The sequence below is a fragment of the Festucalex cinctus genome, chromosome 9, assembly GCF_051991245.1.
Source record: "Festucalex cinctus isolate MCC-2025b chromosome 9, RoL_Fcin_1.0, whole genome shotgun sequence".
Lineage (NCBI taxonomy): Eukaryota > Metazoa > Chordata > Actinopteri > Syngnathiformes > Syngnathidae > Festucalex > Festucalex cinctus.
This window is the reverse complement of record NC_135419.1, coordinates 25,971,524-25,983,933: the sequence shown is the minus strand read 5'-3', so window position 1 is coordinate 25,983,933 and position 12,410 is coordinate 25,971,524. Positions and strand designations below refer to the sequence as shown.

At 44.3% G+C, this 12,410-nt stretch overlaps 1 protein-coding gene across 4 annotated transcripts in view; it reads left to right on the top strand.

The window, feature by feature from the left end:
• The window catches only part of LOC144025437 (uncharacterized), a 344,499-nt gene that overhangs the window by 290,624 nt on the left and 41,465 nt on the right, over nucleotides 1-12,410 (top strand). For all 4 annotated transcript variants that reach the window (XM_077531450.1, XM_077531451.1, XM_077531447.1 and 1 more), the window contains one exon: nucleotides 1,584-1,829. In XM_077531450.1, coding sequence (XP_077387576.1) covers nucleotides 1,584-1,829 — 246 coding nt within the window. The remainder of the gene's footprint in view (nucleotides 1-1,583; nucleotides 1,830-12,410) is intronic.

The following is a 12,410-nucleotide window of genomic DNA, read 5'->3' as shown; positions in this document are numbered from 1 at the left end:
AGCCCCTTGGCTCCCGGCTGTTTTACTGGATTTTGACTGAATTTGCAAGGCCCACAGAATATTGTCTTCTATTGCTATAAAAAAAAAGAAAAAGAAAACATGGAACCCAACAAACCAAAACAAAGATTAGTCTCTTCTTTCATCAGGAAAAAAAAAGTGTATCTGTATCTGTTTCCATTTAGCATCATTTAGCATAAGAATATAGCTATATATAAGTGCCACCATTATTCACAAACCTGACGAATACACTTGGGAAAAGAGCTTTTTTGCAACATGGCCCTGGTTGATCTCTTATACTCTGTTGCCACCTACTGGCCGTTTTTTTGTTACAACTACCATTGCTTTAAGCTACTTCTTCAGGTCAGTGGCTATATCAAAGCCTTCTGTATGTTCTAGCATAAAAAAAAACAAAAAACAAATACATTTTTGGGAAGGACCATGGCAGTATTTATATAGAAGGTGTTGTGTTTTGTGAGCAAATTAGTCAAGGACAAAGCAGTTTAGCTACAGAGTCGCGGCTCCATACACGCAAACGATTTATTTTCGTGATGTTGCAAGAAGAGCCGTTAGCCTGACGTGACGGCCTACTAAGAATGGCGAGATCTCGCGAGAGTCGAGGCGGGACATTACGAGAAGTATGTATGTAATTAATGTGTATGTAATTAATGAAATATTTATTTAATTATTGGTTTATTTAATTCCATATTTAATTAATAAATGACACATTTAATTATTTAATGACACATTTATTTAATTTTGGTACTTTTGGTCCTCAATATGTTAAAGGCAAGGTCTTCCGTTTTCACTCAAGAAAATGCACTATATAAATACAGGTTATATACCCATGAACTCCTTCTCAATCTACACCTCTGGGCTTCTGTTAATGTGTGGAGGTGATTTTTTTTTCCTCTACCCCCACCCGCCCAGCCTGTATTTTGCCATTTTGTGTTTATTTTGTCAACAGCGGGACGTTTCTGTGGACAGACAGTTGTTTACCCCTCCAGCCAATCGCAGAATGGGGAGTGGCGGGGGGGGGGCGTGTCACGCACTGTAGGCAGACGGGGTCGGGGGAATTTGTCGGCTGCATGACGTCACTCCTGCCGCAACTTGACGACACCCACGATTTTTTTTTTTCACTCACTCACTCACACAAGCCTGGGAGACCATGTGACTTCTTTGCCATTTGGCTGTGCCTTCCAAAATTGATAAATGTTGATGTTTCAATTCATTTTTACCAATCAGTTATCTTATTATTTACCAATTGTTTAAAAGCTGCTGTGCCTTCAATTAATTTTTACAGGAAATGAAAAGTTGGATGGAAACAAGATACTTTTTTTCACAACGCTACTTTCCAAATGACGATAACATTTGATCTTAAATCAGTATTCAGCACGTAATTGCCGTGATTCATTGGCTTACAGGTATTATTGAAATCAGCATGTCCAGATTCACGAATGAAACTAGGCACCACATTTCTTTCAGTGAGGCTGTTTGGCAGATTCCTTGAGAAATCATTTCTCATAATTGTGTGCTCATTAATCTAGAGTATTCTGCTGCCTAATACCGCTGTTTTTGTGTTGTAGAATGCGAAGAGGAACCAGTGGAAGAAGCCAGTGAAGTAGCAGCCGCTGACAGTGAGTCAGAGACTGTCGTGGAAGAAGTTGAGGAAATAATTGTCGAGGGTGCTGAGGTTGTTGCTGAGATGGCAGAAGAGGTTGCAGTGGCCGCACAGCAAGTGGAGGTGATTGCAGATGAAGTGGTCAAAGTTGTTGAGGAGACTGCCCATGGTGTCGCAGAGCAAGTCGCCGCTGAGGACCCTAAAAGCAATGGTATGACTTCCTTCATTAAGGAGGCCACAGCTACCTCTGAAGCCTTAGGTCTCTTCAAATTCACAGAGGGACACACACTCTCACATAGCTTCTCTAAGTTAGATTTAATGGCTGCCAAAAGGTTGTATTGTACATACAATGTTCATACAAGTCCACAACCTTCACAGACCGGCAACCCAATGGGTTGGGATTGGGGGGTTGCGGCGCTTGGGGCTTGGCTGTTCGGTGGCTGATTAATGAAAGGCTACAACAACAAATGCAAATCCACTCTGTATTTTTATGTACCTGTACTATAACCCATAGCAAAAAGTATGGAATCACCAATCTTGGACAAGCACTCACTCAGACGTTTTATTCTGTAGATCAAACTCAAGATAAAAAAAAAACAAACAAACAGTCATAAGGTCATTCCAAAGTGCAACATCTTGGCTTTCAGAAAAACACTAAAAGAATTGAAGAAAAAACATTGTGCTGGTCAGTAAATGTTACTTTTATAGACCAAGTGCAGGGAAATAAATATGGACTCACTCGGCCGGCCGATCGATCGATCGGTGCACCCCTAGTTACATCCCTAACCCTTATTTACAAGGTTTCGAGTGGACTGACTGGGCATGATGTGGACAGACTGGGCAGAACGTAGACAGGCGTGGACAGACTGGGCAGAACGTAGACTGGCGTGGACAGACCGGGCATGATGAACGGAGACGGGCTTGGCATGACGAACCTTGACAAATGTGGCATGTCGAACGTGGACAGACTTGGCATGACAAGGACGTGAAGTTGACTTGGCATAACGTGGGGATGACTTGGCATGACGTGGCCGGGGTTGACGTGGGGAAGACTTGACAAGATGTGGAGAACTTGAGCTGATCGTGGAGGACTTGAATGGACGTGGAGAACTTGAGTTGACACTGGAGTGGACATGGAGAACGGAGTGGGAAAACGTGACCGAAACAGAAGTGGGAATATGCTAAAACAAAACCTGGGCTCCGCCCCCTGTCTCGCGTACCCCGATAGCAACAAGGAATTTTTCTTGGAAGCAGGATTCTCCGACCATTGTTTGAGTGCGGGTCTATACCAAATGTACGACCAGGATAAACGCGTCGTGGCGTACGCCAGTAAAACGTTGAACGGCCCCGAGTTGAAATACTCCGACTGCGAAAAAGCCCTGCTTTCCACAGTATGGGCAATCAAACATTTCTCAAACTACATTGTTCCAAGAAACTTGCCAACCACGTGGCCTTTTCTTTTCTGGCAGCAACCGTTGCCAAGAGCAGACACTCGCTCCACGCCACGCCAAAGCAGGTGCAAACTGCAACGCTGACCCCAAAGACTCTTTAACTCCTTTTTTCCTTTTTTTTCTCTTCACCATCGGTGGATTGCCCGCCAGCGGCGGACTCCGCTGCCCCGGCGTACACTTGCAACGTATCGCCGGACTCAAGGTTGTGCACCTAAGCCGCGCACCTCACCTGCTATTCGGTGGCGCAGTGCCAGCTCACCTCCAACGGCTGGCCTTCCCCGTACGCAGGCGCGTAGCGAACCGAGCTCCAACACCTGAAGTCGGATAGCTGTCCGGCAGAACCAACCTTGCCGGAGAATCAACCTCGCCGAGTCGCCGACCAATCAAGGGACGAGCCGCGCAACTACGTCAGCCCCCTGAGCGGCTTCCCTTGATCACCTGTGGAATACCCCCTTTTGATTTTCTTGCCTTTTGGAACGAACATTGACTATTTTTCCTTTTTTTTTCAAGACCTTTCTGTTCGCTTCGACGCAACACCCCCACTTCTCAATAATTTCCCCTTAGTCGGCCCCCCCATTTTTTCTGCAGCTCGTTGGCCAATAACTGAGCTTTAACCTTATTTGGTGAGGTTTTCTCTTTATAATTTCGGTGGGTAGATAATGCCAAAATCCCTCTTTTGATAACTGCAACAGCTATAACTGCTGACAGAACAACTCCTGACACTAGCAGGAACCATAGTCCTACATCATATAATAAACCATACAGCCCTGTACTTATCCCAATAACCGCCGTCTCTGCTACATCTTCTACAACTTCCCCGGCTGTAGTGGCCACAGTTTTTACTACACCTTTTATTGCCAATCCTATTCTCTCATACCAAGTACATACATGTTCCCCCTTATGATCATATTCGTCACTGTGTCCACAATGCAGCCATCTTTCAGCAGGTTCGTGGCATGTGCCAGGGCCATAAATTTTATTAAATCCCAGCCAATCAAACCCTATAACTATATCCCCTTTACAAAGGGTCTTCCTAAATGCGTGACCTTCTAAGATCTGCATAATAGAGTCAGGAGGCTTGGGGATCATTCTTAATCCTACCATTTTGGATAAGTCATGATCTTTGTCCCATCGCGTACAATATTCTCTACCTGCAGCTTGACTCCGGATCCATTGATTACTGTTATCCTTGATCCATACTGCCCCCTCATAGTTGGCATAATACTCATCGCGATAACGTACATTACAAAAATTCTGAAATCGGGAGACTTTATAACAGGGTATACGTGCTAATACAATTGTGCATTCATTAAAAAATTTCCACGGACTCTCCCCCCTTACACAACATTTCCCATGGTCTTGGATTAGCATATAAGGCTGGTCTTTCAATGTCAGGCCAAATATCGTTCTCTTTAGAGTACACCGTCGCCATATATTGATATTTAATCCAATAATTCTCCGACTCTCCTAAGCAAGGTATCACATCCTGAACCATCTCATCTTTATTGAGCCCCCACCACGTCTTACTCTCATCTCTCGTGTGTCCTTCTTTCCATGCTTGGAGGACTCCTTTAATCGTTAGGTTTGTGTTCAACCCTGTACAGTTATATATCCAATGAGTCAAAGGTGGCGTTCCTGTCTCCACCAAGGGGCATCGTGGTGAAATTCCACTTATCCACTCCTTCCTATGCAATCTGTTATACATTCTCAATGCTACACATTGGTCAATTTTATCAAAATCCCCTTTTGGGACATTATATAAATCATCCGGTGTAGGGATACGTTGAGCCCACATCCGTGCCCATACTACTTTTAACACATTTATTCCCAAAGTTTTATTCAAGGTTGATTTCAATATATATGTATCTCTTTTCCATATCCACGGAAAGGAATCATTTAGCCATACTTCATATTTCACTTCTATTTTCTCTTGATCTAATGCATTTCCGGCATATAATCTAACAAAGTGACTCAGGATTAACCTTACATCACGCCTAAGCCCTATATCGGAGGGTGTAATTATATTACCCTCATCTGCATAACAAAACATATGATAGGGCTCAAAACAATATTTCATCATATTCCAATCACAATGGCTATTATTATACGACTGGGCCTTTTCTAACATTAACTTGCATCCTGGCCGTCGCGTTATTACTAATTTTTTCTGTGATATTGGTACAGGCTTTTCAAATTTTGCAAACCGGCGTAATTTAAGAAATTTAGGTGACCTACCTGATGATGGAGTAGGAGTACCTGGCAAGTAATCTGTGGTCCCGTTGGTCCCTGGCTCCTCGCACCGAAAGGTTATACAGTTCCAACATCGTTCCCATGCCGGGCGAAATTCGGTACAGGTGTCATTCCGTGGGGCCGCCGGGTAGGTAAAGTCAGGGGCGTCATGGTCTGTCTTCAACCAGTATCCACCTGTTGCATCTGGTAGTCTTGCACAATATTCGTTGAAGTACCAAGCAGGTTCTTCCTTCCCGATCTGGACCCAGTTCTTTCTGATGATTCTTTGTTCTTGCTTCTCCAGACATAACAAGGTAATATTGACTGTGAAGTCGCTTGTTGTGTTATCAACTCGTAAAATCACTGGATGTGCACACTTGCTTTTTGATTTCGCAGGATATATAATACTTCTTCTCAAGACCTCTAGGGTTTCATTATAATATGTGCTGTTAAAGGTGCGAAGATAGGAATTTATTACTGCTATCTTCTCCCTTCTCCATTCTACCCCACAGGGTTTTTCCTCGCCAGCACCGCAGGCTCCCTTCTCCCTTCTCCATTCTTCACATACATGCTCCACTTCCACTTTCCAGCACGTCTGATTGGTTATTTTAGTGGTGCCATACCGTATTTCTACCAGGTCGAGGGGATTAATAGGGGCTGTGCTAGCGATGCTAGATTTTTGTCTCATCAAATAATATATCAAAAATATTACCATAAAACAAAGTGTGATAGTCACCAAAACTCCTCCATACCTCCAATTTTGTCGCTGGCGGTTAATAGCTTTAGGTTGTTCATCAACCGTGTCCGGTGGGTCTTCATTTACTGGAGTCTCATAATGGTTCTCTGTCTTTCTGCGCTTCGGTTGGCGTGTAATTGTTCCTCCATTGTAGTAGACATGCGGCCCTTCTCCTACCTCTAGAGTCAGGGGGTGAGGCAAGTTTAGAGTCGCAGGTCGAGGTCCAGGTACTACTAGCTTGCTACAACCTTGCTCTTCCTCCATCTCGTAGCTCCGTTTCATGCTTTCTTCTTTTGGTCTTGCCCTTTAAGGACTGTTGCGTTTTAATATCTCATTAGCTCCTCCTCCTTTTCTTGGGGGTTGGCCTTCATTACACCATTATCTTATCTTTTTACAAAAACTTATTTTCTTTTAAAATAAGCGGGGTTTTTTTTTCTTTTCTTCTTAATTTATTGATAATCAATTTTCCTAGCTTTTTTGATCTTTTGACCACTTATCTTCATCATGTCTGGCCCTTCCCTCCATTCCGCCTTTGACCTCGCGGCTGGAGTTTCCAATACTTTACCCATCTCCATCTGTTCCTCCTGGGGAAAAACGGAATGAGGGGCCTTTCTACACTTTCTCACCAATTCCTTCCATCGAGGTGATTTATACTGACATGGATTTGCCTCGTTAAAACTAGGACATCCACGTAGCGACCAATGTCTTTTGTGGTCGCCGACTACATGTCCTTCACCGGTACAACCCGGGTATGGACATCCTTGCCACCATTTTTCCTTTGGGCGACCTCTAAGGTCAGATTTTCCCCTGACATGGGTCACTCGTTCTTGCCCGAGCCTTCCCTCACTTAATGAACTCGCATTAAGTTTTTCTAGCTTTTCTGTGGCCACCTGGGCTAATGCCATCATCTTCTCATTACCACTAGGCCTTATTTTTTCACTCTTTTCATCTCTATAGGTTCTACCACTATACATTCTTATCTGTGCACTACTATGGCACTCCCTATAAAAAGTACATTTGGGGTGAAGCCGCTTGGCCTCCTCCTCCGTACTCATTGACACTTCCATTCCCAATGAGTATATACCCTCATAAGGTTTCATGGCCATCATTATTTTTACTTTTATCCAGTATCCTGTGTCAGACCTCGTATCTTGTTGAGGCGACACCACTGGACTCACCCTTACTACTGCTGTTTTAGCCTTATATTCCATTTTATCCAATGTAGCGTACATTAACACATTACTACTACACATACTACTAATATTTATTACCCTTTCTTGTGGGACGTCAGGTAATGTTTCCATCGGAATATCCCCTCGGGCTAACACACCATTGATTACTGTGGCCCAGGGTACCCCTGGTTCAACTACACACTTAGGTTCAACATATATTCGAGTTGGCGTCGCCTCCGAGCCAACAATAAGCGGAGCCGGGCGATACTCACCTCCTTCTGGCGGCCAGTTGTTGTAAAGCAGCGCCTGAAATCTCGAGTCGCACGTCCTCTCGTTTATCTCCATAGGCCAATAGGTCAGCAAATCGGAACTCAGCGACTTTATCGGGGTTTCCGCTCTAGTTAGCTGCCACCCTTCGGCTTCCCCAGCTCTTATCAGTGAACCTCTTCCCATTCTCATCCAACAATGTTGACAATACAATACCTTCTCTCCATCCCACATACATTTACAATACTGTGCATCTGTATTCTCTTGCTGGGCTAAATCCCACTGAACATGCACTTTTATTCTAGGTAGGCTCTTTATTCTACAATACCCACATACCTGTATTTCAAGTATCTTAGCTGTGCCTACCTCGCTCAAATCCGGCTTAAGCTCGTCCAACCAGCCTTCGTCGGATATCTGTTCCACATTCCACTGGCTCCTCGACTCTTCGCTTCCACTACAAATTATGCAGGTCAAGATAGCCGGTTGCCAACTAAAATCTTCTACTCTATTAACAATATATCCTCTTATTGCATTTATCCAAAGATTAAACGCCCTACCAATCATTACTTCCTTTTCAGTCCTCCGCACGATGACAGCTCCTTTCACCATAACGAGCTTGACAAAGGGCGGAGTGGCTTGTTCCATCTTTTAATTATTTGTCTTACTCCTTAGCTTTAGGCTGAATTAACTGGCATTGGTTTTAGCTGCTCTACCCCTTGGAGTCCCTTCTTTTTTAATCGCACTGTATTTCTGTCTAAAACTTCTTCAATGATGTCAGATTGGTCATACTTTGCTTTTACTGCCTGGCTATCAGATGGACCATGAGATTTTATCCACACTCTCTGTCCTACCTGAAATGGGCACTTTCCTTTCTGAGTGTTTTCTGTACTTTGCATTCGTCCTACCTCAGGAGCGACAAAGGGGCGCTGGTTTAACTCCTCTGAAGGGGAAGGTCTATCTGCTCTGCTCCTCCCATTCAAGTCCTTGACCAACTCCACCAATTTTTCACTCCATTCTTTTCCATTAGCATTTTTCCCGAGCCAACTTTTAACTAGGCCAATGGTTCGTTCAGCCACGCCATTAGCTTGAGGGGTGTAAGGCGGAGAGTAAGTCCTTATTATTCCCCACTTTTGACACCACCTGTCTATTGTAGCGTTTTTGAAATGAGTTCCATTGTCAGTTCTTAACTCTCTCGGTATGCCTAACCACATACAACCCTCTTCCAGTGTTTTTAGTACGCTATTAGCATTCGCATTACGTACCGCTTTTAATCCAAAATGTCCTGACATCGAATCTACAAGCACAACAAGATACTTCTCACCTTTAGTGCCGTTTACTCCCATGGGGCCTGCTACGTCCATGCAAACTGATGCCCATGGAACAGTGCTTTTAATCGTCAATCCGTCCACTCGTTGCCCTCGGCGTCCTGCATTATACTTATTACACAAATCGCAATTTCGTATAACTGAACGGATTTTCTTTTCTGGGATCCAAAGTTCCAGTTTCTCCAGCTCTCTCTTTGTGGGCAAGGCACCTCCATGGCCTAGCGCTTCATGTACGGCCTTAGTCACCTCACACACAAACTCATCTGGGACCACTTTTCCTCCTTTGGGGGTATTGTCCCATTTTTCTGCTCCTACAATTACCAATCTTCTCTCTTGGACGTATTTATCTATTTCATCATTTCCTCTCCAGTGAGCCCCCTCCTTGACGTGGGCTTTCTGGTGAACAACATCGATAGTCATATTTAACCTTAACTCGGCTATTTTCTTCCATAACTCAGCATGAGCGATTTCTTTACTCCTCGCCCCTTCAAACCCATTTTCTTCCCAAATGGATAAATCTTCTCTGAGCGCCTGGGCGCAATAGTGACTATCGGTTATAAGTCTTACTCGACTCACGTGTAATCTTATGGCCTCCAACAATCCTTCTAACACCGCTGTAGCCTCTCCTGCTTGGGCACTGCCAGGAGTCTGACCTTTCCTGCGGCATATCTCTTTACCATTGTGTTTCAGGATGAAGCCCCAGTGGGCATACTGGTCTTCACCCTTTTTGGATCCATCTGTATAAAGAATCCATTCATATGGTCTCTCCTCACTATTTACAGTTTTCGCCTGTTTTTTAGATATGGATTTTGCTGGTCCTATCTCTAAGTCAGGGTCAAGCAGGATATCTTCCCACCTCCCCCATCTCACATTCGTCGCTTTAGTACTTTCTAGTGTGTCTTTACGCAGGTATCGATGTACTTGACTCTGCGTAACAACTTTTATGCCTTGTCCCTGGGCTAGGTCTTTTAATGTCCCCCAATATTTAGCAAGAACCGCTAATTCTCTCTCCTCCTGGGGAAACTTTTTCTCAACATTATTTATAGTGTAAGTCCATAGTGTCACTAAGCCGGCACCTTCATTACTAACACTTACCATTGCATTATCTTCATCACATTGTATCTCGGCAACTAACCTAACTTCCAAGCTTCTCGGTTCGAGGCGTATAGCATTTTTTACTGCGTTTTTAAGCCCTTCTAAATTCTCTTGGTCTTTAGCTGACCAAGGCCAATCTTTTGTTTTCTTTTCATCAGGATTCTTACGCAATCGGGCATAAAGGGGTCTCGCAAATTTCTGATAATACGGAACATGATCTCGAACATAATTACACAGTCCTAATATTTTCTGTAGCTCGTTCTCGGACGTTGGAGGCAAAATCTGTTCTATTTTCTCTCGATACGCTTGCGACAGCCCCAAGTCTTCAGACACTTGGAATCCCAAGTAATCTACCTCAAACCTGGCCAGCTGACACTTCGGCCTGCAGAATCTCCAAATGTTCCTCCTCCGTGTCACTAGCGATGAACACATCATCGATGTAAACTGTGACTGGGAGACCTTCAAAAATATGCAAGACAGCTGATTGAAATACATTCGGGGAGTTCTTATATCCTTGCGGCAACCTCTGCCAAACGTATGCTTTTCCTTTATGCGTAAACGCTGTTTTCCCTTGTGATGCTTTGGCAATTCTCAGGGAAAAGAATCCATTTGCAAGGTCAATACATGATTTATACTTCTTTACTCTTAATGTTTTTAAAGACGCCTGGGGGTTTATGAGGCTCGCTCGGTTAGCCACCGTTCGGCGGTTTAGAGCTTTAAAATTAATGACTGGCCTCCATCCCCCTCCTACCGCTTCAGGTTTTTTAACAGCTTGAATTGGGCTATTGGTAATAGGGTTTAGTTCTTCACGAATAATGCCAAGTGCTAATAATTCTTTTACAATTACCTCCATTTCGGCCACTGCTCCGGGGTTGAGGGGATATTGCCTCACTGGCGGATGTACCCCCCCAATTATAATATGCACATAATTTGCGCCTAAATCACCGCAATCATTCTTAAAATGTGCGATGGCGGCTTTGTCTAGAATTTCACCTAATTTCTTTTTCCCTTCCAGTGTTAATACACTGTCTTGGATTTGTTGGGCTTTTACGGCAGGTACATCTACTGATTTATACCATTCTTGGTCGGGTATTATTTTTGTAGGGCCTACTTTCACTAATTTAGGTTTTAGTTTTTCCCATCTCTTTTTCGCAACTTGCCTTTTATTTTTAGGTATCTTCATTTCTTCTGCATCTTTTAATGTCAACAAATTGTATGGTCCTAACACCCACACAATTCCCTTCCAAATCCCTACCGGCATTTTGGCAATCGAGCCATCAGCTACCATTACTTTTAGGTGTCCGATTCGTTTTAAGGCTCTACGGGTCATGGACACCTCGGCCCCTGTGTCTACTAAATAGGGCACTCCCTCCACCTTAGCATAAAGGTTATCCCCTATTCTGTAAACCCCTTCTAGGGTGACCCGTGCCTTTGTTTCCATTATTTCCCAGGCCCCCCGGAGGCTGCAGCCTTGCGAGCCTCGAGGAAGGCCTTCCTTTCTTCTGGGTTCAGTTTGTCAAATTCTTCTTTGGGCATATATGCTAGACCTGGTCTTCGCACTGCTGGCTGTTGTCTTGGTTGGGGCCTCGTCTGCTGTCCTGGCTGGGTGGCCTGTCTCTGATTCCAGTTCGTTCTCTGCTGCTGAGGTCTCACGTAGGGGACAGTCTGAACTGGTTGCTGAGCTCCCGGCTGGACCTGCTGTTCGCTCCCTCGGGTGCGACTAGCGACTGGTCCGGTTCTCCTTTTCTCAGCGTTATGCTTAGTTAGGCGATCCCACTTCTTAACGGAGGCTTCAATTTTCAGCGTCGTGCTATTTGGGGCCATTTTCACAAAGACAGCTTCGTTCCCTCTGTCCTTGACAATCATCCGCAGCACTTTGATATACCTATTTGGAGATATAACTTCCTTAATTTTGTGCCACAAATTTAGCAGTGAAACGTCCCTTTTGAGTTGCTCTCTAGCCCTGCTAATATGGGCATCTTCATCCTCATCTTCACCGTCCACCCATCTTTCATAGACCTGTTGTGGTGTTTCGTATGGTCCGACAGGGCTAGCGATGATGTACTGAAGCCATAGTTTCTTAGCACCATCTCCTCCTGGGGCGTCTCTAATCATAGGCCATGTCTCAACTAAATACTCTTTAGCTGTCTCTAGCCTACCTTTTTGGCGAACCAACTCCTTCAAGGTCTTAAATTGTTGCACCTCCCCCTCCATGTCATGTGGTTGGGGTACTGGGTTTGGTACTATTGTAGTTGATCCCAGCTGTGTCACATATTGGGACTGTTGGTTCAAAGAGGTTCTTGGGGCGGCTGGTACCGTTACAGTAACCGCTGCTCCATCGTTATCAGAACCTGAATTTAGGTCATCGTCGGCTCTCAGCTCACATTTTGCTTTATTATATATTGCTTTTTTAAGCCTTCTCAACATAAAATCATGTGCCACCGCCACGTAGCCATCCCTGAAATTCTTAGTCAGGTCTTGGTGAATTAATAATGTGGTATATGGCGGAGCCTGTAA